This window comes from Ceratotherium simum, chromosome 27 (genome assembly GCF_057802395.1).
Source record: "Ceratotherium simum simum isolate JZ-2026a chromosome 27, ASM5780239v1, whole genome shotgun sequence".
Lineage (NCBI taxonomy): Eukaryota > Metazoa > Chordata > Mammalia > Perissodactyla > Rhinocerotidae > Ceratotherium > Ceratotherium simum.
Window position 1 is genome coordinate 12,306,696 of NC_141926.1, and position 24,163 is coordinate 12,330,858.

The following is a 24,163-nucleotide window of genomic DNA, read 5'->3' on the forward strand; positions in this document are numbered from 1 at the left end:
GGAGGTGGGACCTTTACTGAATGAAACTTGCTATATACTAGGAACTGCACTAATTTTTTTGTCATTTTTTCGTAACTAGCTATACAGCTTTTATATTTCCGCAACCAAAATGTAATATCCCAATTGTGCAAGAATGGAGTAGCTGAGTTTCAAATAATTCCAGAAACTGAAAGATTACTTGCTTTCAAGATCTACTATCAGGACCAGCCCGCTGGCATAGTGGGTTAAGTTTGTGCACTCCTCTTCGGCAGCCCAGGGTTTGCAGGTTCAGATCCGGGGCACAGACTTACAAACCCCTCATCAAGCCATGCTGTGGCAGTGTCCCATATACAAAGCAGAGGAAGACTAGCACAGATGTTAGCTTAGGGACCATTTTCCCCAAGCAAAAAGAGGAAGATTGGCAACAGATGTTAGCTCAGGGCCAATCTTCCTCACCAAAAAAAAAAAAAAAATCTATTATGTTAAGTTCACAGCAGAAATGAATTGATTTTTATAAAATACTGGATCCATAATGAACAGACTATTATAGATAATGCACAGGAAGGGGGTTTGTGTGTCTATACAATGGCTTATAATACAACACATTGTCCTTGTTAGAACAATAAAACTGTTACGGGAAATAACATAAAACTCTCTTGCTTCCGAGAGAATTAATTAGCCCTACACACACACACGCATGCACATGCAAAATGAATGGCTCCAATGGCTTCTTGTTCCTACGCTTTTATCATAAGAATCAATGTCATCCTTAACTACGTTGGTTGAAGCATGGCAGCTGACGGTTCATTTCCATAAGTTGCATCCATGTCTTGCCACCAGTCACCAGAAGGACTCGCAGACAAAATTCAAGGATGAATAAAACCATTACTGACAGAGAAATGACTCAAAATGCTCACCAAAGCAACAAAGGATCAAAAGCACTGACTTCCTGTATTAAGGAGAGGATGTTTAATTTTAACCACCAAGGATAAAAAAAACTTTGACCGACTGCTAGGACCTTGTTATTTTCACATTCAAATTCAGCTGAATCCAAAACTCTGTCACATCCCTCAGTTCAACCGCTGGCTCTACCACTCAGTGAAGAGGGAAATGCACTCACACCACTCCCACATGCCTTGGTGGAGCCCCGCACCACACAATGAGAGTTGGTTTTGGTGACCAGCTTAAAATTGAGCCATGGCAGTCCTACCTCGCTCTCTAGGCAGCACAGACAAACTCAGGCCAGAGAGCTGAAGCCAAAATAATTTCACCAACATTCTCTCTGGGCAGTAAGCTAGTAAGGTAAGCTACCTATCATTAATTCTACTAGAAAAAAGGTTGAGGGCCAGCCCTGGTGGCCTAGCGGTTAAGTTTGGCGCGTTCTGCTTTGGCAGCCCACGTTTGGTTCCCGGGTGCAGACCTACACCACTTGTCTGTCAGTGATCATGCTGTGGCAGCAGCTCACATACAAAAAGAGGAAGATTGGCAGCGGATGTTAGCTCAGGGTGAATCTTCCTCAGAAAAAAAAAAAAAGGTTGAAAGAGCAGTGATGAATTCAAATAAATTAACTTGCTTCAAGTTCACTTTGCTAAAAGGCTACAAACATTAGCAACAAAACTTTAATGATATTCTACCATCACATTTATTACTAGAAGTTTTAATGATTTCCTAATGGATCCGTGACATCTCTCTACACTGAGGCATTGGCATTCCTGGAAAGAACTTCCACAGGCCACTTCAAATCTCCAAAATGGCCAACATGGAAATGTTCGGACAGACTCCTGGCTGTCTCCCTAATCACACTTCCATATGTAGTCTTCTGTTTCCAAGGCAAGTCCACACCACAAGTGACCTGCCTTTTCAAATTTCTAATCTTCTCCACAACTCTTAGCCTGTTTTTCACGCAGGGGCACTTTAGGGAAACCACTCCAGAGCAAAGGATCACAAGGTGCTGTGAGAGATGAATCCTAGACAGTAGACGAGGCCTATTTGTGAGCTAACTTATGTGACTAACTTCTTAGTGAGAGGGATTCAAGTTGTGCCCCCACCTAACTTATAAATTAATACACATCAGGGAGCCTCTATGTTATTCTGAAACAGAAATCAGGAATGCATAAAGTACCCCAACGCCTACAAAACACGTCCAGGAACTAGGCAGTCCAGTGCAGTGGCTAAGAGTTTTGGGCTCTAGTTACACATCTGCTGGGCCACTTGCTGGCTCTACGTCACTTAATTGCTGGTACCTCAGTTCCCAAGGCATATTAATCTAAAAAATTAGAGTTTTGTGAAGAGTAAATTAATGCTTATAAAATGCTGCAAAAGGACTTGATAAATGTTAGCTATCATTATTACAGGTGGATGAATTTTCTGACTTTCCATATCACACTACTAAACAGGTTACATTAACATCCCATCCTTCTTCCTAAAAAAAAAAAAATTCATGAGGTTTGTCACTAGTTAAATTATTCTAAAAAAAGGAGGGGGAGAGAAATGGAACTCTCATATGCAAAGCCAAGAGTCTAAATTGCTACAATCTTTCTAAATGACAAACTGCAAATATGTATCAAAAACCTTAAAACTTGAGCATGTACTTTGATCCTGCAATTCCACTTCTAGAAACTTATCCTAAGGAAAAAAAACCTCACAAGTATATACAGAGATGTATGTAGGAGGATAGTCACTGCAGAATTATTGATAATAGTGGGAGGAAAAAGAAACAAACTAATGCCTAATAAAAATAAACTGGTTAAATTACCACAGATCCATAAAATGAAATAGTATTCAGTTACTAAACTATTATAACTGACAATATAGACATGGAAAGATTCATAAGATGTTAAGCAAAAAAAAAAAGCACGTTATAAAACAATCATACATATAGCAGGATCCCACATTTATTACCAAAAATTGTATATGAATAGCCACAGGCACACAAAAAGAGTTTGGAGAGATATGTACTCAGGTAGTGGACTTACAAATATTTTAGTTTTCTACTTTTAACTTTTTTTTTTTTTTTTTTTTTGTGACGAAGATCAACCCTGAGCTAACATCCGTGCCAATCCTCCTCTTTTTGCTGAGGAAGACCGGCTCTGAGCTAACATCTATTGCCAATCCTCCTCCTTTTTTTTTCCCTTTTTCTCCCCAAAGCCCCAGTAGATTGTTGTATGTCATAGTTGCACGTCCTTCTAGTTGCTGTATGTGGGACACTGCCTCAGCATGGCCGGACAAGGTGCATCGGTGTGCACTCGGGATCCGAACCCAGGCCGCCAGTAGCGGAGCGCACGCACTTAACCGCTAAGCCATGGGGCTGGCCCTACTTTTAACTTTTCTATATTTCAATTTTTCTACCATAAACATACAATTCTTTACAATACAAGCAATATTAGCTGATCATCATAAACTGATTATCAGTTTGGTTCTGAAATAATACAACTAAGTTGAAAGTGATAGAAAGGTTTACCTTTATTTAGAAAAAATTTATATTTACATAATATTTGATGGTTTATTAAATACTTTTAATGTTTACTCTGGTTATCCAATTAAAAAATTATACATATTTAGTATCAAGAAATTAGCAAGAGACTTCTTTTTTAAGCAATGAAGTTCTACTTACTACCATCAAGTGCAGTAGCACAAAAATTAAATAGGTTAGCTTTTGAGTTTTATATATTTTTATATATCCCAATTCTTTACTGTCATCCTAACTACCATTTATTAAATGACCGTGTCTAAAGAACTTATGTAAACACTCAGAAGTATTTAACCTGAGGCACTGGGAGGTGGGTGACTAGACTAAAGGCACAGACTATGTGTGGTCAAACCCAATATTCTCTAGAGTTTGTGCTCTTCACTATCCAGCACCCTCAACCACAGAATAGAAGCTGTTATTTATGGGGCCCTAAGCTGGACTCTGAAAGAAGGGAGTGGAGGTCATATTTTATTACTATGAAAAATGAAATTGCAAAACACCCATTTTCTATATTTTTTGGAAATCAATTTTTATAGCATTATGCTGGGCTTCTCATAGCTTATAAAATGGTATTTTGATATAGTGACAGCACAGTAATTTACCATTATACTGTGACTTACAGTTACATTTTGAGTTTCTAAGCAAACATCTTGCTAGGAGCCTTCTTTCCAGCTTATCACCTTGAGCATTCTATGCTCCTTTCAGAGCCAACCCACTTACAGAATTCACTGGGGGTATAGTACTTTTGGCTCCTAATTTATAAAATCAGTGACTACTAAGAGATAAGATTAATTTTACAAATAAGGGTTTATAAATGTGGCCTCACTGCAACGTAGTTCACTCAAATATTTCATGCAGTTCCTCCAGGTACTATTCTAGGCACTGGGGATACAAGGATGAACCCAAGTCTCTGCCCTTCTAAAACGTATATTATAGGTGAAGGTCATCATCAGTTTTTTATTAGCAGTCCAAGGTATAAAACTTATTCTGTCACTTGAAAAAACTCACTATCGTCTTCAGCAGATGGTCTTAGAGATGCCCAGTGAGAAGGAAGCATAATGTCAGCGGTTCTCCAACTTTACTGTGCAGGAGAAATTCCTGGAGAACTTGTTGGAAATACTGATTCCAGGGCCCCACCTCTAGGAGTCTGATTCTGAAGTGAGGTGACAAAAACCTCTATTTTTAACAAGGACCTCAGTTAACGGTGATGTAAGTGATCTGAGGTCCAGACTTTGAGAAACACACCAGCAAGAGGAGCCATTCAGAAAGGAATGATCTTTCAGCTCTACGGCAGTGGAATTAGAACTGAGTAATAGAAACCTCATGTAATATAAACCTCACGTAATTAACTCTCTGTAATTCACAAATCTAGCAAATTAAAAAGATGAGTCAGAGTAGAGGAATTTACCAGCACCTCCTCCTTAACCTCTTACAGGAGATTTGAGTTTGCCTCAATCTAGGCATTTGGGGAAAAGAATCTAAGCAGAGTTCTACCACCAATATTAGATAAGCATTAATAAAAAGAATTTGCTAGTCAACTGTGACAGAAAAAAAAAAAAATGCTGAGGGACAAACATTTCACAGAACTAACTTGCTACCACTCATTTTATGCCCTATTTCACAATGCTTTGTATCTGAACAATCCACCGGGTTCTAAAGAACATCAAAAATTTGTTCATTTCCTCTCTTACTCAGGCAGAATAATAATAAGAGTTTTGTGAAGGTACCATGTGCCTAGCAATTCCAATAGATACATATTTAGATAAAGAAATACCTTTTTTTTTTTTTTTAACTTTCTATCAGAAACCCTCCTTCCTGGAGCTACTTAAATGAGTGCTCAATAGTTTTAATGCCATCATTAAATCAGTGTCCCTCATTTCTCAATTTACATTACTTAAAAGTTTCTTAAACCTCCTACAGAAAGAACTCAATATTAAATATATATTTTTTAGTTATAAGCAGACACTCATCAAAACAACATAAATGTTTCAAGTAAACTATTACAAAAATGAAAACAAAAACATAGTATCTTGTTGCCAGAGATAGGTAGATTTCATAACTTTGAGGGGGGGTTAAGCTCCTGCACCTTAAGTCATCTAAAAATAAAAGGATCCCAACAAACACATTCCTCCTATTTTAGAGGTTAGGGTTAGCACGAACAAACCAGCTGGCCTTGCTCGGTCCATGGCCCCAGTTCCTGCCCTGAGACCCTGTCCACTACATAATCCATGAGATCTCTGAGCCTGTTCTTCATCCTTTCAAAGGGATTAGTAAAACTGCCTCCCCACTGACAGAATTGAGATTTTCCAGATGCATTTGTTTGTATGGTATTTGTTCTTATTATCTATACTTTTTATTGTACTCGTTTTTATTATTTGTACGTTTTGACCACGGAAACAGCAAGAGTAGGATGCCAACAGACAAGCACAAAGAAACGCATCTGTCCCCAGTCAGCATATATTTAAAATTTCAGGCTGGTGCTGCCTTCAGAACAGCACTGATGATGGCAAAGTTCTAAAGCAAACTTTCATATTAAGAAGCTATCAAAAATCTCCATGGCCTCCCACTCGACAGAGAAGCGGCTAATCTATTTCTTCAAAAGCAGTCTCCTTAGTCTGAATTACAACAAAAGATGCCCATAGCATATGTAATCTACGAAGTTGTGTTCTAATCTGAAGGCAAACAAGAAGTAAAAGAAAGTGCAACCCATTCCTCGTTGGTTTCCTTTTCCTGGGGATTCTGATTACATTTCCTCGTGCAAACAAGAAGAGACCGCAATTGTGCCTTCGGTCCACACCATCAAACCGTGTCTGTGCGTAAAGGGAAGGAGCAGCGGCAGACACCGGGGACGCGCTCCCAGAGCCGCTTTCTGTTAAATACCATGAGAGGCAGCCCCGGCAGGACGACTTAGGGCCAAATGGTATTGACTGTCCTTCACTGACAGGGATTTTGCAGGCACACGAGAGAGAAAAAGGGATGAGCCGGGGACTCCAGGCCGGGGGGAGAGGCGGGCGGCGCGATGCCGCTCCCCGCGAGCTCCGGATCCCCGGGAGGCTGGCGGGGAGGCGAGGCTGCAAGGCTTGGCCGGCCCGCCCCGCTCAGGCGGCCGAGGGCAGCGAGGTCAGCCCTGGGAGGACCGACCGCCCCCACGTCCCCCTGGGGAGGGAGGGACCCTGCTCAGCCAGCCAGGCTGCGGACGCCCATTCAACCCGAAGCCCGTCCCGCGGCCGCCACCCCTCCGCCCGCCGCCCCGGCCTCCCGGCCGCCCCGCCGCCGCCCCCGGGAGGATGGGGAAGGACGAGGCGTAGGGGCGGCCGGTGCCGCGCCTCCCGGGCGCGCGGCAAAGGCTGAAGGGCGGCCCGAGGGATGCGCGCCGGCCCGCGGGACGGGCGCCCCGGGCGGCCATCGCGCCGACCCCCGCCCCCGCCGCCTCCCCGGTCCAGGCCCGCGCCGTCCAGCCCGCTCCTCACCTCATCTCCAGGCGGATCCGCGCTGCCGCCCGGGGACAAATCAGCGCAGCTCACTCGCCGCGGGGAGGGACGCAGGAGCCGCAGCCCTGCACACCATCCCCGCCCGCCTCTCCGTGCGTCCCCGAGCCCGCTCGGGATTCTCCCTCGCGAGCCGCCGTACTACGGAGCAACCAAGCTGCGCTCCCTCCGCTCCGCTCCGCTCTTCTCTACCTCCTTCGCTCCCTCCCTCACTCCCTCGCTCCCGCCTATCTCCTCATCTCCTCCGACTGCCTCCCCCGCCCCCATCCACGCCTCCGTCTCCGCCCACAGGCGGGTGGGGACAAACTGCCTGCCAATCGGAAGGAGGGGCCCTCACCTTCTCTCCGCCCCTACCTCTGGCCCCGCCCACCGCGCGGCCGAGAGGAGGCGGAGCCAATCAAAATGGAAGGCGAGGGAGTGACAGCCGAATAAACCAATAAGCAAGGGCAAAGGGGGGGCGGGAGTGGGAAATCTTCCTCCCCGCCCCTTTCCCAGAAGGCGTAACCAGAGGCTTCTATTCAGGGGTGTCCCTGACCGGGCTTGTGGAAATTTTGTTCCACGGTTTTACTGCGTCTGTCCGTCGCCGTGCGAGGCACTAGTTAGGATGCATTGAACTCACTTAGTTACAGGAGGTTTTAAAGGAGAGAACAATGTGGAAGCGAAAAGGGAGGCGGGTAACAGTCCAAGGAAGGTAGTAGGGGGATATGCTGGAATGAGGAAGGGTGCGGTCTTGAACTGAAATTTGCGTAAAACGGAACCTATTGGCGACTACCACTTCGCCTATTTATTGGTAGCCCTTGGTGCGGCCCGCCGAGCAGAGCATGCCGGGAGATGCAGTTCTGAGTTCGGTTGCTATGGCGTTTTCTACAGCCTCGGGGAGTCCAGGAGTGACGGGCGGCCTGACCAATGGGAGCAGCGTCTGGGCCAGAGGGGGTGGGCTCTCTGCAAGAGGATTCGAAGGTGGCGGTGGCGAAGGCGCAGGCCGTTGGGGCCTGTCGGAGGCAGGTGAGCTCAGGGAAGCGCGTTGTGTGTCTTGGGAAACGGGGCTTTGGGCTAAAGGTAGAGAGACACCCTGCGAAACCGTCCAGCCCTGGGGCAGATGGTGGTTCGCATCCCACCCCAACCTCAGAGCCGCTCGGGCCTAGGCCTAGCTTGACCGAGGCCGCTGAGGGGCGGGTAAGACGACTGCACGATTTCCTGGTCCTTAGAGGTTTGGATTGTAGGTTTTATCTCAGTTTGCATCTCCCTCCACATTTATGGAGGCAAAAGTCTGGAAGTTCCCTTACACTGAATCTCCCAGCTTGGATCCGCTCTCCCCATGCCGCTTCTTTTTGTTCCTATAATTCGAGTTTCTTTTTTCTTGCTTCCTTATCCCTTCTCTGCCACCTCTTCCTTCACTTGCCTCTTTCGGTGAGTGTTACCTAAAGCAAAGGTATTCGCATTTATGTGACTGCAGGGCCAGCTTCGCCCTCTTCGTTAAGCTGAACAGGGAATACTCTGGAGCAATGCGTCAGAATCACCTTAGACTCAAGTTGGAGTGCAGATGCCGATTCTGTAGGTCTGGACCCGGGCCTGAGAATCTGCATTTCTAACAAGCTCCCAGGTGCTGCTAGTGCACGTTGAGTGGCAAGGTTCCACATCAGCTTTGTCCAATACAAATATAATGCGAGCCACTTAGGTAATTTTAAATTTTCTGGTAGCCACATTAAAAAAAAACATGAAATACGTGACATTATTTTAATAATATGTTTCATTTAACCCAGTATATCCAAAATATTATCATTTCAAACATAATCAAATATTTAAAAATTGAGATATTATACATTCTTTTTTTTCGTCTTACATCTTCGAAAGCTGATGTGTATTTTGCACTTACAGCACATCTCAGTTCCGACTAGGACACAGTTCAAGTGCTCCTTAGCCACCTGTGGCTGGTGGCTACTGTTACTGGACAGCGCAGATGCAGATGATATAATAACCCACTGCAGACATTAAAAGGTGTTAAAGCTTAGGTGGCGCCTGCCCAAACCCTTTGCTGCCTAGTGAGGTGGATTTTGCAACTACGGTAGAGGTGCTCTGCCCAGTTTACAGAAATAGCAGGAAAAATAGCCAACATTTATTGAACCGGTATTTTATGCCAGGTGTTGTACTGAGTGCTTTGCATGTATTATTTACGCCTTAGAGCAACCCTTTGAGGTAACTACTGTTATTATCTCTATTTTATAGATATGGAATCTAAGGCCCATAAGGTTAAAATTAAGTAGCACAAAGTCATACACCGAATAAGTAGGACAGCCAGGATTCAAACCGGGGGCAGTTATGACTTCCAAATCCTATCCATCAACCACTGAAGTGTATACTTACTACCTTTTATCACTAATTGCACTTTGTTGATGCCTCTGCTCTAGCTTATGGCAGGGGATAAAATATTTGAAATTTCAAATTTTTCAAATTTCAAATTTGAAATAGAGAGACTTCCCCTTAGGAGGTCAAGTTGCCTGTCAGTTGCAGTGAAAATATTTTGGTAGTTTTACAATGTTCTGTGCTGTGTATTCAAAATCAAAGTTCTGGACTGAGGAAGAGTGTTCAAAACCTCAAGATATTTAGGCCTCTGGACCAGTACTATACCCTGGGCAGTAATGTGTCTTGATTCATTTGTGTACCCCTCTGAAGAAGGAAGATGGGAAAGCTCGGGAATTCTTGAAATATTTCACTGTTTTGGTTTTGTTTGTGGTGAAATCTTTTTTTTAATTCTTAAAAATGAATGTTTTCTTGCTCCTGTCAACTTCACATAGAATATTTCAAAGACAACTTGATGATTTTTCTAGACCCAATGAACGGTACTACATCGAGCTAAGGAGAGTTTTATGAGTAGAAGAGCAAAAATACACATATCCACACATGCTAAAATATGATATTTTGCAAAATAATTTTCTTCTCTTTTTATACATTGTAATAAATGTGATACATTATGAATTATTTTCTCTTCATTGTGAACTTATTAGTAAATATTTAATCAAGATTACAATTCCTATTTTGCATCTGAAGCAAGAAATGGTTTCTTTAAGATCCTAGAGTGAACTGGAAAATAAATAAGCATTTACAAACTGCAATAATGTTAGTTGGTGGAAAAGAAGATCAGGTGAATCAATTGGAGAGGAGAGAGTGTGGTAGAGATTTAGGGAGGATCCCTCGATTGCTTATCTCCCTCATCACCACCTGCATTGTCCCAGTGTCACGTGATTAAGCCAGCATAAAGGGAAGACAGTAATTCATCATACCACTGGCTCCATTGTTCCCCAGTAGTACAATATGGGAAAATAGCACGCTAATTCAGAAATGAAAATGAGAGTTAAGTTTCATTATTCTGGATCTTACTATATTAAATGGCCCTGCATTGAATAGTAACTGGACCAAAGATTTGCAGTCTATGAAATGATGACCATTCCACCTCCCCAACCTACCCACTACCCACCCCCTAGAGGTACTGGCCTTGGAGTGCCTCTAGTAAGAACTCTTAAATGAAAATTTATTTTGTAACTCAACAAATAGTAAAAGTTAAGCTCTCTTGGATGTGGGAGAGTTAATCAAAAATTCTTTTGAGATTCAAAAGAGGTCATTGTTGGGAGCCAGTGTTCTAGACAGACCCATGATGGAAACCACTTGTTGCATAGATAGGCGACAATTTGACATCTCCAAACAAATGCCTTTTTTTTTACTTCGGCCTAAAGCCTATATCAAAAAGAAAAAATTTCTTTCCCTAGTTCTTCACCAGTCTTTAGATCTCAGATTGCGTGAGATGTAAAGATTACGCCACACTTGTGTGTAAATTTAATCAAGTATATCTTGATAATATTCACGGAAGTCTAGATTGTCATAATTAGAGGAGGCTTTAATATGGTCGTCACATCCCCCATCCCCTTCAAGTGATGCTTGAATCCCCTTTATGAAGCGACTGTAAGTGTGTATCCAGCCTGTTTAAATCCTTCTAGTGACAGAGACCTGCAACTTCCTGCGTTTTCCTAAGTTTCAAATTAGATACCTAAAATGTGAAAATAGAAGGTTCTTATAACACGTTATAAGCTAGAAATGCTTTCCGGGGTTTAGCCAGGTGAGCCACTATCACAGTGTCTCCTATGCCCGTGTTGTAACGAGTTATGTGTAGCAGGTGCAGTTGTATGCAGCAAAACACCTGTGTACTCATTGCTTATGCAAAGTGTCCTTAGAGCATACAGATTTCTAGAGACTGTCCCCTCCACGATGTAGAGACGTCCTCCAATTGTTATGACCGTGCATTCACCTCCCTCTTTAAGAAGCAGGGCTGGCCTGTCTAGTTAGGAGTACCATTCTCCACAACCTGCAAAGTATAGTATTTGAACCAAACCTCAAGCTAGCTACTTTGATTATGCTGGCCATGTTTTTTAACCAAATATTTGGGCTTGTGGTTTGACATACTTCTTTATCTGATGTGTGGATATGTATGAAGGGTCTCACAGATGAGTAAGAACGTTGTTAAAACTTAATATAAAGTCGCCTCTTCAATATAACTGAAGATTTAGCCCTTACAATCCAGCCAGCTAATATCATAATGCAGTCCTGGCGTAGTGATGAGCATATGGGGCCACATTTCAGAGTTGACTTCATCTATTTTTTCTGTAGCCTCACTGCTTTCCTTATATATCTATACTTTCCTTAAAATAAAAATGCAGGTGGGTTAGAAACATTATAACTGAATCCTGAACCCAAAGTGGCCACGTATTGCAAAGTTTGTGTTGGGGGATAATAGACAATTGAACATATGAGAAGAGTTTGGACTTTCAGAAATTGAGTTGTCCGTAGCGTAACAGATGGATTGGATGAGGGAAAGAAATGCAGCCATTCAGCAACCTGTGGCCACAGCCCAGGCCTGAGGCATTGCGATGTTAGCACATCCCTTGTGCTAACACCCATCAACACCAAAAAATGAGCAGGTGAGCCAGGACATCATAAAGGAAAAGGAAGCTTTATGGTCAATAACTTGATACAGAGGAAGGAATTATGATGGGCTCTAAGATAACCTTGATGACTGAAGATTGTTATAGCAAAACCTTGTTTTGGGGAGAGATGAGTCCAATTTTATATCTGTTGAATTTGAGGTTGATCTGATATTCAGAACGCTTTTGGTCTGAAAGTGTAGATATGGAATGATCTGTAGAGGTTTTATTTACAATTATTAATAGGTCAGCTCCTTGGGGGATTAAGTGTAGCAGGAAAAGAGCAGGTGGAGTTCATGTCACTGTTATAACTAAAATGAAACCATGTGAAATTTCTTCCCATTGATTTTTTAGAAATTCCTTAAGAGATCAGTACTTTTAACTACTTCCTTGGTGTTATTTATAGTCAAGTGTTTAATTTATGCAAAGTCTTCTGCTTTGTACCAAAAATTATTATAAATAGATGTCTTAATTTTTGTTTCTCCAGATTTTTTAATAGGTTTAATGTTGACCATTATGAAAATTTAAAGTATTACACACATAATCCTCAATTTGTGGACTTATGTCAAATATATTTAAAATCTGATATACCTGGGAAAATATAAAATCTTTATACTTTTTATAGGCCTATCAGCCTACATTTTTAAACAGGTTTATTTTCATTTAAGAGTTTTATCTAGCGCTTTTTTGATAAAGGAAAGTTTACAGTAGAACATATATAATTTTGAAGTTACTTGACGTTCATTCTTTGAAATGGCATGATAAGCTAAATATTTAATTTCTATTTTTATTTTATAAGTTGTTCAGTTATTTTATTTCCTGTGTGCAAATATCTTTACATTCAATAAAAATTTTATTAAATAATGGACTAAGTGTTCCATTTAATTTGGACCAGTGCCTAAGAAACTCTGTGGTCCTTGAATACCATTCATTCTACCATTTTCTTATTGTTAAGGACTCAGTATTCCTTTTTTGGGTTTGCCGAACAAATAATATTTCCTCAATTTTCTTTTGACCGGTTTTGTAAAAACCCTTCTCATTCCTCACTTGATAACGTTGAGGATATTTTTGTTCCCACGTGGTTCTTATTAGATCAACTAAACATTACTTTTTTCTACCAGCCAGGCCAATTTTAACCTAAAATTTGGAGGAACTCTTTAGGATGATCTGATAAAAATATTGGTATTATTATGTATATAGTATTTGCTTTAGGGCACACTAGGAGTACAAACAAGCAGTTATCTTGAAATTGGGGTGCATGCAGTATAAGGTCCATGTGATTGCTGATCTGGGAGACATGCCGAATGTTTTAAGATGCAATGGGCAGAGAAAACGGTGGCTTCCAGAATTACAAAGGGAGATACTTTGAAATCAAGGTGTTGCTATGTAAATGTTCCATTTCTTGAAATAGCAACTCTAGTAGCTCCAGACTGAGTACGAGCAGAGATTTGTTTATTTAATAATAATAGATATTGATTCTCCCAAGCAATAGCTGGGAAGACCCACTAGTTAGTAAGTGAATACAGCAACGTTTTGTTTGTTAGTATGTCACAAAATCTCGAAGCATGGAACAGATGGAGTAGATGGAGCGTCTCTGGGGGTGATTTCCAAGAGCGAGTAGGACTTGAGCTTTATTTACTCCACAGAATCTGTAGATTAAGTACAGCACAGTCTTAGAGAATAAGCAATGCCTGGAAGCCCTGAGACATATGGTGTGAAGTCATACTGACTCGATCAGACAGAGGGTATGTGTTGGGAAAATGGGGAAGTAAGGTAGACTAGGGACAGTGGGGGTGCATTTCAGCCAGCCTTGAAAACTAAGCAGAGAGGTTAGATTTAATGTCATCGGGACTACATAGTTGCTGTGTCTATGGTTAGGTTCTTTCCCTCTCCCCTGCCACCCCAACAAACACGTTGACACACACACACAAAGACCTTCTGTAACCAAGGGTTAGAATTAATTTAATCTGGGCCGGCCCCGTGGCTTAGCGGTTAAGTGCACACGCTCCGCTACTGGCGGCCCGGGTTCGGATCCCGGGCGCGCACCAATGCACCACTTCTCTGGCCAAGCTGAGGCCACGTCCCACATACAGCAACTAGAAGGGTATGCAACTATTACATACAACTATCTACTGGGGCTTTGGAGGAAAAAAAAAAGGAGGATTGGCAATAGATGTTAGCTCAGAGCCGCTCTTCCTCAGCGAAAAGAGGAGAATTAGCATGGATGTTAGCTCAGGGCTGATTTTCCTCATTAAAAAAAAAAAAAAAAAGAATTAATTTAATCATCTGACTTATTTCACCCTGTTTTTATATACTTTGTTGACACATACTACATACATAATTTCTATGTATGTCTTGAACGTGTATTCATTTCTATTAGTTCCAGCATTTGATTATCACATTCTAGAAAGCAGCAACCATTGCTGAACTAACTCAGTAAAAACCCTTTATGTGGATCCATTAGATATACTAAGATTCAACACACGGGCCAGCTTCATGGGCGTGGGACCTATGCAGTCACACTGGACCTCATGCTCAGAAGGGACCTGTACTTGCTTTAATGCTCTGCTGTCACCGTCTTGAAATTAATAATTTCTCGACAAGGTTCCTCACATTTTCCTTTTGCAATGAGCCCTGCAAATTATGTAGCCAGTTCTATGAACAAGTACTTAATAATTATCAATGCTAAACTAAAGGATATAGGATTCTGGTTTTAAGTAATATATCTAATGTTAGTAGCTCAATAGAAAACCATTAAATGTAGTGGTTAAGAGAAATGACTTTGGGGTTGGTAGCACCTGGATTGTCCCAGCTCTGGCCCAGCTGGTGCTATGAGACGCCAGTTGTGTGCCTGAACCTCTGTAAGACTCAGTTTCCTCGTCCATAAAATAAATTCAATAATAGTACTTTCACCAAAAATTGTATACAAGAATGTTCTTAGCAGGATAATTTGTAAAAGCCCCAAACTGAAAACAATCAATGTCTATCTATAGTAAAATGGATAAATAGTAAATTATTCATTCAGTGGAATACTATCTAACAGAGAGTATGCATGAACTACAACTACAAGCAACAACATGGGTGAAACTTGGAAACATGATATTGAGAGAAAGAAACCAGACATAAAGAAAAATAATTTCATTTATGTAAAGTCAAAAACAGACGAAACTAATCTGTGCTGTTGAAACTGGGAGTATTGAGTATCCTTAGGAGTGGGAGGTAGTAACTAGAAGGGGAATGAGGGAGCTTCTGGATTTCTAGTGATTTTGTGTTTCATGCTGTGACATGACCATATTCATTTCGTAAAATTTAGCAAGCTATGCACTTAGCATCTGTGTACTTTTCTATGTTTATTTTATACTTCTATAAAATTTACTTTAAAAAATAGTCTTGCCATACAGTTACTATGAAAAATAAACAACTGTGGAATCCTTAGAGATGCTTCAAGAAGTCCAGAGAACACAGGTTTAAATACTTCCATTGAATGGTTTATAGACTGATGTAGAAGAATTAGGGACGCAGTTTCAATGAGTGTCTTGACTGCCCACTTTTAAGACTTTGAAAGCCCTTTAAATGATACCTTTGGTAAATAAAGTTGAACTTTTCTGTCCCTCATAGTTTTTTTTTCAAGTACATCTGATAATTTTCATTGAATAGCAAAGTGAAATTAAGCACATGCTTACCTGCTTGGTAGTAGTGAAAGGCTGAACTGTAAACTCCTCAGTAAGACATGTACCCAGAGATTGTTGTGTATTATCTTATTTGATCACTTTCAAGAACTATTATCTAAATTTATTTATTTGAAGACTACATTTATAGTTGTCATTTTATCCTTTGCCAGCACTCTTTTCCAATTTTTGCTTTCGTTTAGTTTGGAAGACATTTTATTGGTTTATTTCATGTATTTTTTTTTTTTTAGGTGACTATGAAAGGCTTATATTTTCAACAGAGTTCTACAAATGAAGAAATAACATTTGTATTTCAAGAAAGAGTAAGAAAAATTGTTTAATTATTAAATGAAACAAGATAGTATATTTCCCTATATAATGGACCCAGTTTTAAATGACCTCTTACAAGTTATTTTGAGTCGAACTAAATGAGTGAAAATTACTTAAATGAAACTCTTCAAATTACTTTCCTTTAATTTTTATGTGAAAATAGTGGTCTGTATTGTAGTACAACTATATTTTCAAAAGACTTGCTACAGAACAGTTTTTAGTTCCTCCAGGTGGTGGTGTGAAAGATATTAGGAAAAGAGAACAACCTTATTAGTAGTCTTATATGTTGCAAAATTAACCCAACTTATTCTGAATGCCACAATAAAGTGAGTTTTTAGATTGTAGCCATATTTCAGAAAATACTCTCTCATATTGTGAAAGGAAAGAGGTGGAAAAGCATTGTTTTGCACACTAATTTCTGAGCTTTGCAAAGTTACCTTGTTCACTAAGCTTTAAATGATCTCTAGTTTTTGACGACTTTAACAACAGATAGAATTTTCATGTATTAGTGATTGCTTGAAAGGTTTGTGGTAAGCCAAAATCATTCCACTGTAAATTGAGGGAGGAAAACTAAGTTCTATAAGTATTTCATAGTAGTATATTTCCTGGTAGTAATAAGAATTTCTGGACCGTGAACACAATCCAGTTTTGCTCTGTTATCTTTCACTAACTCCAAAATCACTTAGATCGGGAGTCTAAATCTCAGACAGCTTGGCTTCTACGATTGGGTCAGGATGAAGGTTTGTTTGGCTTTCAGGAAGAATTGTCTCCAGGTTCACACAATCAGGAGTAAAGTCCACAAATTCGTCTATGTTATTGAATATCTTCATAATATCACCAAATATTATCAAATCTGAGATTTAAAAAGAGATGCTCCCAGGATATTGTGTTCATCTCAAATAAAACTCAGTGATACCTTTGATAGGCCATAGGAGGGGCTATGCCAGTAACTATTTTTAGCCAGCTTTTGGATCTAATTTTTGGATATATCAGGAGTCAAGGAGAGTATTTTAATTATTGGTGCCAGGATATGGTTATTTGGGAGAGGTGATTTTATATTTAATAATATGAGTGAATGACATCGAGTGCCTGAGTGTGAAACATTTTTTGCCTTTGAAGTTATATGGAATAGGAGGAGAACTTGAGGTTATGTGAAATAGTTATGTGGAATTGTTTTATTAAGTTTGTATTTTGACCCCAGAATCCCATGAGGCTTGTTGAAATGTTCAAGACAGATGTTAAATAAGGTAATGTTAAGTAAGAGATAACAAGTGACACTAAAGAACTTCATTTTTGGGGGCCAGCCTGGTGGCATAGTGGTTAAGTTCACACGCTGCACTTTGGCTGCCCAGGGTTCGTGGGTTCAGGTCCCAGGCGCAGACCTACACACCACTCATCAAAGCCATGCTGTGGTGGCATCGCACATACAAAATAGAGGAAGTTTGGCACACATGTTAGCTCAGCGACAATCTTCCTCAAACAAAGAGGGGAAGATTGGCAACAGATGTTAGCTCAGGGCCAATCTTCCTCACCAAAAGGGAAAAAAAAAAAAAAAAACACCAAATTTATTTTTAGCATTAAGAACATTCCAAAATCAGCAAAGGCTGTATGTTATGTGTATAAGGATATCCCTGTAAGTGTGAAAGTTCAATGCTTTGAGATTATTTAGATTGAAATAAAGTACGGTATTTGCCGCTCTACGTTGTCATCCTAAATTTATTGTCTACACGTATATCCATGTTGATATCTGAGTATATTTTCAAAATATGTACCCTAAGGCTTTTTAAAAATTTTACCCCAAAATGCGCTTTATTCTTTTTTGATTATATTTTATTGGATAATTACTTGTAGCTTTTTCAAGTGCGTTAGCTATAAGATTTGGGATATGTTCAGTTTTTCTCAATTACATATGAAAATTTTCACAACATAAAGGCATGTTCTCAAAGGAGTGTGTAATTATTTTGTCATTTGGTTCTAGGAAAATCTTCCTGTTACAGAGGATAACTATGTGAAACTTCAAGTTAAAGCTTGTGGTCTGAGCCAGATAAATACAAAGGTATTGGTGCTTTTATTTTGGCCAAAAGTCAAATGAGAATTTCATAGTATATTTAGTGTGCAAATATATTATAATGATAACTGACTTCTGAGTGCTAGGAAATTATTAACATCCCTAGAAGAATAGAAAAGCTAGGGAAAAAATTTAATGTGTATTTCTACATTAAGGGAAATTATTAGTCTAATTGAAGTCATTTTTTATATTACTATATGAAAATATTTTATAAACTCTACATTGTGAAGGGTTGAGAATTTATGATTACTAAAGCCTGTAGTCGAAGAAGAAATTACCTTTATAAATATAGTACAAGTAGAAACTGGAAACCTAATCAACTGATTTATTAACTATCTACTCTGTAGATATTTCTAGTTAATGTCTTGAGATAGAGTTCCTATTGTTCTTGTTGTTTCTTTTTGTCTTTCTCTCATACACACATCCCCAACCTCACACTACCCCACAGTAATCTTGCATTATTGACCCTGAAAAGATTTTTAAAGATTTAAAAGATTTTTAAAGATTAATACCATAGTTTCACTGGACCCTTACCTATTGGATTATAATTCACCATAGTTTCTAGGAATCTAAAAGTTTTCTGCAATAAAATCACATTGAAGAAAATTACAAAACAAGCTTATGGGCTTCTATTGGGCAACTCTGTAACATGAGCATGACTTGAGAAGTGAATTAGTGAGATACCCTGAAGTTCTTTCACCAGGAATACTAGTGCTACTCCTTGTCTGCCAAGTTCTGTGTTCAGCCCTTCCAAGGTGTTCTTTTTAAAACTACGAAAAATCCATTAAAATCCCAGTCTAAGAAATTATATCCGTGAAAGAAATGGTAAGTGATAGTAAAAATCAATTTAATGAAATATAATAGTTAATTGAAAACTGTGTAGTAATGCAAGAAAATCCTTGAATAAGTGAAGGATGCAGGATACAACTGGCATAACCATGATTATAGCTCTGTAAAAGTGTGCATAAAAAGAAACACCGAAAACTATAAAACATTTCTGAAAGAAATTGAAGAAGACACAAAGAAATGGAAAGATATTCCGTGCTCTTGGATTGGAAGAATTAACATAGTTAAGATGTCCATACTTCCTAAAGCCATCTATAGATTCAATGCAATCCCTATCAAAGTTCCAACAACATTTTTCACAGAAATAGAACAAAGAATCCTAAAATTCATATGGAACAACAAAAGACCCCGAATAGCTAAAGGAATCCTGAGAAAAAAGAACAAAGCTGGAGGTATCACACTCCCTGATATCAAAATATACTACAAAGCTATAGTAACCAAAACAGCATGGTACTGGCACAAAAACAGACACACAGATCAATGGAATAGAATCGAAAGCCCAGAAATAAACCCACACATCTATGGACAGCTAATCTTTGACAAAGGAGCCAAGAACATACAATGGGGAAAAGAAAGTCTCTTCAACAAATGGTGTTGGGAAAACTGGATAGCCATATGCAAAAATGAAAGTAGATCCTTACCTTACACCATACACAAAAATTAACTCCAAATGGATTAAAGACTTGAATGTAAGACCTGAAACTGTGAAAGTTCTAGAAGAAAACATAGGCAGTACGCTCTTCGACATCGGTCTTAGCAACATCTTTTCTAACACCACATCTGACCGGGCAAGAGAAACAATAGAAAAAATAAACAAATGGGACTACATCAAACTAAAAAGCTTCTGCACAGCAAAGGAAACCATCAACAAAACGAAAAGACAACCTAACAATTGGGAGAAGATATTTGCAAACCATACATCTGATAAGGGCTTAATCTCCAAAATATATAAAGAACTCATGCATCTCAACAACAAAACCACTACCAACCCAATTAAAAAATGGGCAAAAGACCTGAACAGACATTTCTCCAAAGAAGATATACGGATGGCCAACAGACACATGAAAAGATGTTCAAAATCACTAACTATCAGGGAAATGCAAATCAAAACTACAATGAGATATCACCTCACGCCTGTCAGAATGGCTATAATTAACAAGACAGGAAACAACATGTGTTGGAGAGGATGTGGAGAGAAGGGAACTCTCATACACTGCTGGTGGGAGTGCAAACTGGTGCAGCCACTATGGAAAACAGTATGGAGATTCCTCAAAAAATCAAGGATAGAACTACCATATGATCCAGCTATTCCACTGTTGGGTATTTATCCAAAGAACTTGAAAACACCAATTTGCAAAGGTACATGCACCCCTGTGTTCATTGCAGCCTTATTCACAATAGCCAAGACTTGGAAGCAACCTAAGTGCCCATCAAGGGACGAATGGATAAAGAAGCTGTGGTATATATACACAATGGAATACTACTCAGCCATAAGAAACTTGTGAAATCCAGCTATTTGTGACAACATGGATGGACATTGAGGGTATAATGCAAAGTGAAATAAGTCAGAGGGAGAAGGCCAAATACCGTATGATTCCCTTCATTAAGTAGTAGATAATAACAACAATAAACAAACACATAGGGACAGAGATTGGATTGGTGGTTACCAGAGGGGAAGGGGGGAGGGAGGAGGGTGAAAGGGATAATTCGGTACATGTGTGTGGTGATGGGTTGTAATTAGTATTTTGGTGGTGAACATGATGTAGTCCATGCAGAAATAGAAGTACAATGATGTACACCTGAAATTTTTGCAATGTTATAAACCAATGTTACTGCAATAAAAAAAAAAAAAAAAAAAAAAAAGAAATACTGTAACACACCCAGTATTTCCATAAAGAATGCCATATGAACATCTCAGGAAAATCATAATGTTCCACGTTATAAAAGAATCTTTTCTGTCTGTCAAGTGTATACAGAAGATCAAAAAATTGAAAAAAATGGAAGAAATATACAAGAAAATTATTTCAATTGCTTTTTACTTCCTGTTCCTAAAATACCACTGTACCTACAAATATGTTCAGCATCTCTGTTATTATAAAAAGTATAAGTGGCAGGAACTTAAACTACAGGCTTATCTATGTATACTCTATCACGTTAAAAGTCAAGTACTTAATTTGATCAGAATCTAACAAAATACTAATCTATTAAAAATAAATAATTTATCCTTTAAAAAAAGAAACTCCAATCTGAAATTATATGGCAGTTTGCCTATGCATATCCATCACTTCTTCCCACCAGCTCCCTAAACCAAGACTTGTGAGAAACACCAATAGTTAAAGGGTGTGGGAATGGAGCACCTTTATGACCTCTCCTAACTCTCCTCACCCCACCCAAGTGAGGTGACTGGTAAAAAGTGTGTAGCCCACCAGGAAGTGTTTTGGCCATAATTTCCCTTCATACTTGGCAGAGTAAATATGTTAAATAAAGTATATTAATGGTGATTTGAATAATAATACTGGTACCAAAGTCCTACATATCAACTAATTCCTCAGCAAACTCTTGGTTTCCTACTTGATAGAGAAACCTATTTTGTGAAGTTATTTGCTTTGTCTTGATTCCAAAAATTGAATCGTATTTGCCTTTTCTGTAGTTTGATTTTTACTCTTGTTTTTCTCATGTATGAGAAGAGGCCAGGATTTATTCTTGACAATAAACAGCCTTTGTCGTGATTTAGCTTCTGGCAGAAATGAAGATGGAGAAGGATTTCTTTCCTGTTGGGAGAGAAATTGCTGGAATTGTGTTAGATGGTAAGTGTACAGATATAAATATCTGTATTTATTTTCTAATGTCCTTTTTGTGATGTTTACAAACCAGCGTAAATTACTTGTATAAGTTGGTTTTGGACCAAAATTTATTTATTAGTCAGTAATTACTTTCACATTAAATTTTTAGTTTGCCTAAAATTGAGCATTTGAAAGTTAAGTGGTTTGCTCATTCAAAAATGTATTCAGAAGAGAAATAACCAGTAAGATTTTATGATTGCCTTAAATAAAAAAAAAATTTAAGTTTTATTTAGTAAATAACGGTCTTAACATGCAGGACAGTAGGCCTAAGTATTTGAAATAATTTGTTTCTAAATAGACCTCCTGTTCGTAGACACTGCTGATAGGTAGTTCGCGATCAATCAGTATGTGGTTACTCTTTCTGTATATGTGAATGAATGAACGAGTGTGTAATGTGGGTTAGACTATTTGAGTTTTACTTGTGATTTTGGTCTGTAATATACATACTCTTTCTCAATGTAATCTTCTGACATAGCTAAATCATAATTCCATTCCCTCTCCTTTCTTCTGCTCAGAATGTAGGAAAATAAAAATAAGAATTGTAATAGCCAGAAGATGATCTATCAGTCATTCACTCATTCGTTCATTTATTTCATATTTAATGAGCACTTGCTAAGTGAGTGGGATTTGAAGATAAGACAAAGTCCCTGCCTTCAAAGGGTTCACAGAGGAGAAACAGATACACACATGTGAGCAGATTGTTAGGAAAGCTCTAAGGAGAGCTGTCCAACCCAGCCAGAAGGAACAGGAGAGTCTTCTTGGAGTAAGTTAGTCAGACAGTAAGGGGCGGGCGGGAGGAGAATCACATTCAGCAGAGAGGGTATCATGAGCAAAGACAGAGAAGCAAGTAGTAATGTGATGTACGTAACAATTACAGAGTTTGGTGTTGCTGGAGCAAAATAAAGTTCTGGGCAGGAGTCGGAGGCAAGAGAGTTGGCAGCAGAGGAACATTTTATCAAAAGAATTGTCCTTCAAATATAGCAGAATAAAAGATAATGAACAAATATTTTAATGATGATATGAACACTGATTCCTTCCCCCAAAAAATGAGTCAGGACTGTAGGCAAAGACCAGAGCTATAATGAGCCTCGTGTCACATTGGGTTTTAGGGAGATTTTTATTTTTTTTTTTAATTTTTTTTTTAATTTTTATTTATTTATTTTTCCCCCAAAGCCCCAGTAGACAGTTGTATGCCACAGCTGCACATCCCTCCAGCTGCTGTATGTGGGACGCGGCCCCAGCGTGGCCGGAGAAGCGGTGCGTTGGTGCGCGCCCAGGATCCGAACCCCGGGCCGCCGGCAGCGGAGCGCGCGCACTTAACCACTAAGCCACAGGGCCGGCCCTAGGGAGATTTTTAGAGTGGGGCCATATGAAGGGTAATTTTGAGACAAATCAGACTCGTTGGGTTGTAGACCAACAGGCAGGAGACAACAAAGTCCATATCTTGGACGGTGGTGACAGAGGTGGAAAAGGGGAACATATTCAAGAAATACTGAGGAAATAAAGTCAACAGGAGTTAATAATTGACTGGAACAGGGGAATTAAGAAACAGGTAAGAGCCAGGAGTGTTGCAGGATTCCGGTTAAAGTCTGAATTGGTGCTACCCATTGATAAAGGAAGAGGATCCGATTTGGAGGAAGATAGTGAGTTTAGGCTTATACTCGTTGAGTTCAAGGAACCTAAGTGACATCTCACTGGAGATGTCCATCTAATAGATAAGCAGTCATGTGACTTTAAGCTCAAAGGTGAGAGATTAGGCTGGAAATGTGTATATTTGAGCATTGTCAGCATGTAGGTTGTATTTGAAATCATGGAGTTGATGAGCTCACTCAGGGAGAGAGTAGAAATGGAGGAGAGAACTAAGCTACTATTCCTTTTTTTGTTTTTTTTTGTGAGGAAGATCAGCCCTGAGCTAACATCCGTGCTAATCCTCCTCTTTTTGCTGAGGAAGACCGGCTCTGAGCTAACATCTATTGCCAATCCTCCTCCTTTTTTTTCCCCAAAGCCCCAGTAGATAGTTGTATGTCATAGCTGCACATCCTTCTAGTTGCTGTATGTGGGACGCGGCCTCAGCATGGCTGGAGAAGCGGTGCATCGGTGCACACACAGGATCCGAACCCGGGCTGCCAGTAGCGGAGCGCGCGCACTTAACCGCTAAGCCACAGGGCCAGCCCCATAGCTACTATTCAAGGGCCAATTAAAAGGAGTGTGAAGGAAGCCAAAATAAAGGATCAGAGTGATCCCAGGAGGACGAGGACCAGCAGCAGAAGGGAAAGAGAAAAGTGCAGTGGATCAGAAGCCAGAAATATTGGGGGATGATGGCACAGGAGGGATCCAAAGAAGAAGCAGACTGTAAGAGGAGGACTTGAAAGTAGGAATGGCACACTTGGAGTTACCTGCTGAGTACCAACAAATGAGTTCTGGGGCTATTTTGCTGACAGGGCCAGCCAAAGAAGCCACCTCTAGATTTCAGGCTTCCACCTTACCTCACTGCTTCAC

The 24,163-nt window shown here is 39.8% G+C and overlaps 2 protein-coding genes across 2 annotated transcripts in view; one reads left to right on the forward strand and one right to left on the reverse strand.

Annotated features, from left to right (window-relative positions):
* Positions 1 to 7,117, reverse strand: part of ITSN1 (intersectin 1) — a 207,935-nt gene extending 200,818 nt beyond the window's left edge. Inside the window, exon 1 of the mRNA XM_014786824.2 lies at positions 6,919 to 7,117. The gene's annotated coding sequence lies outside the window, so the exon portion shown is untranslated. The remainder of the gene's footprint in view (positions 1 to 6,918) is intronic.
* Positions 7,118 to 7,730: 613 nt separating this feature from the next.
* Positions 7,731 to 24,163, forward strand: part of CRYZL1 (crystallin zeta like 1) — a 35,913-nt gene continuing 19,480 nt past the window's right edge. Inside the window, exons 1-4 of the mRNA XM_004429572.3 lie at positions 7,731 to 7,941; positions 15,829 to 15,900; positions 17,886 to 17,963; positions 21,556 to 21,628. Of these exons, the coding sequence (XP_004429629.2) occupies positions 7,843 to 7,941; positions 15,829 to 15,900; positions 17,886 to 17,963; positions 21,556 to 21,628 (322 nt within the window). The 5' untranslated portion in view covers positions 7,731 to 7,842. The remainder of the gene's footprint in view (positions 7,942 to 15,828; positions 15,901 to 17,885; positions 17,964 to 21,555; positions 21,629 to 24,163) is intronic.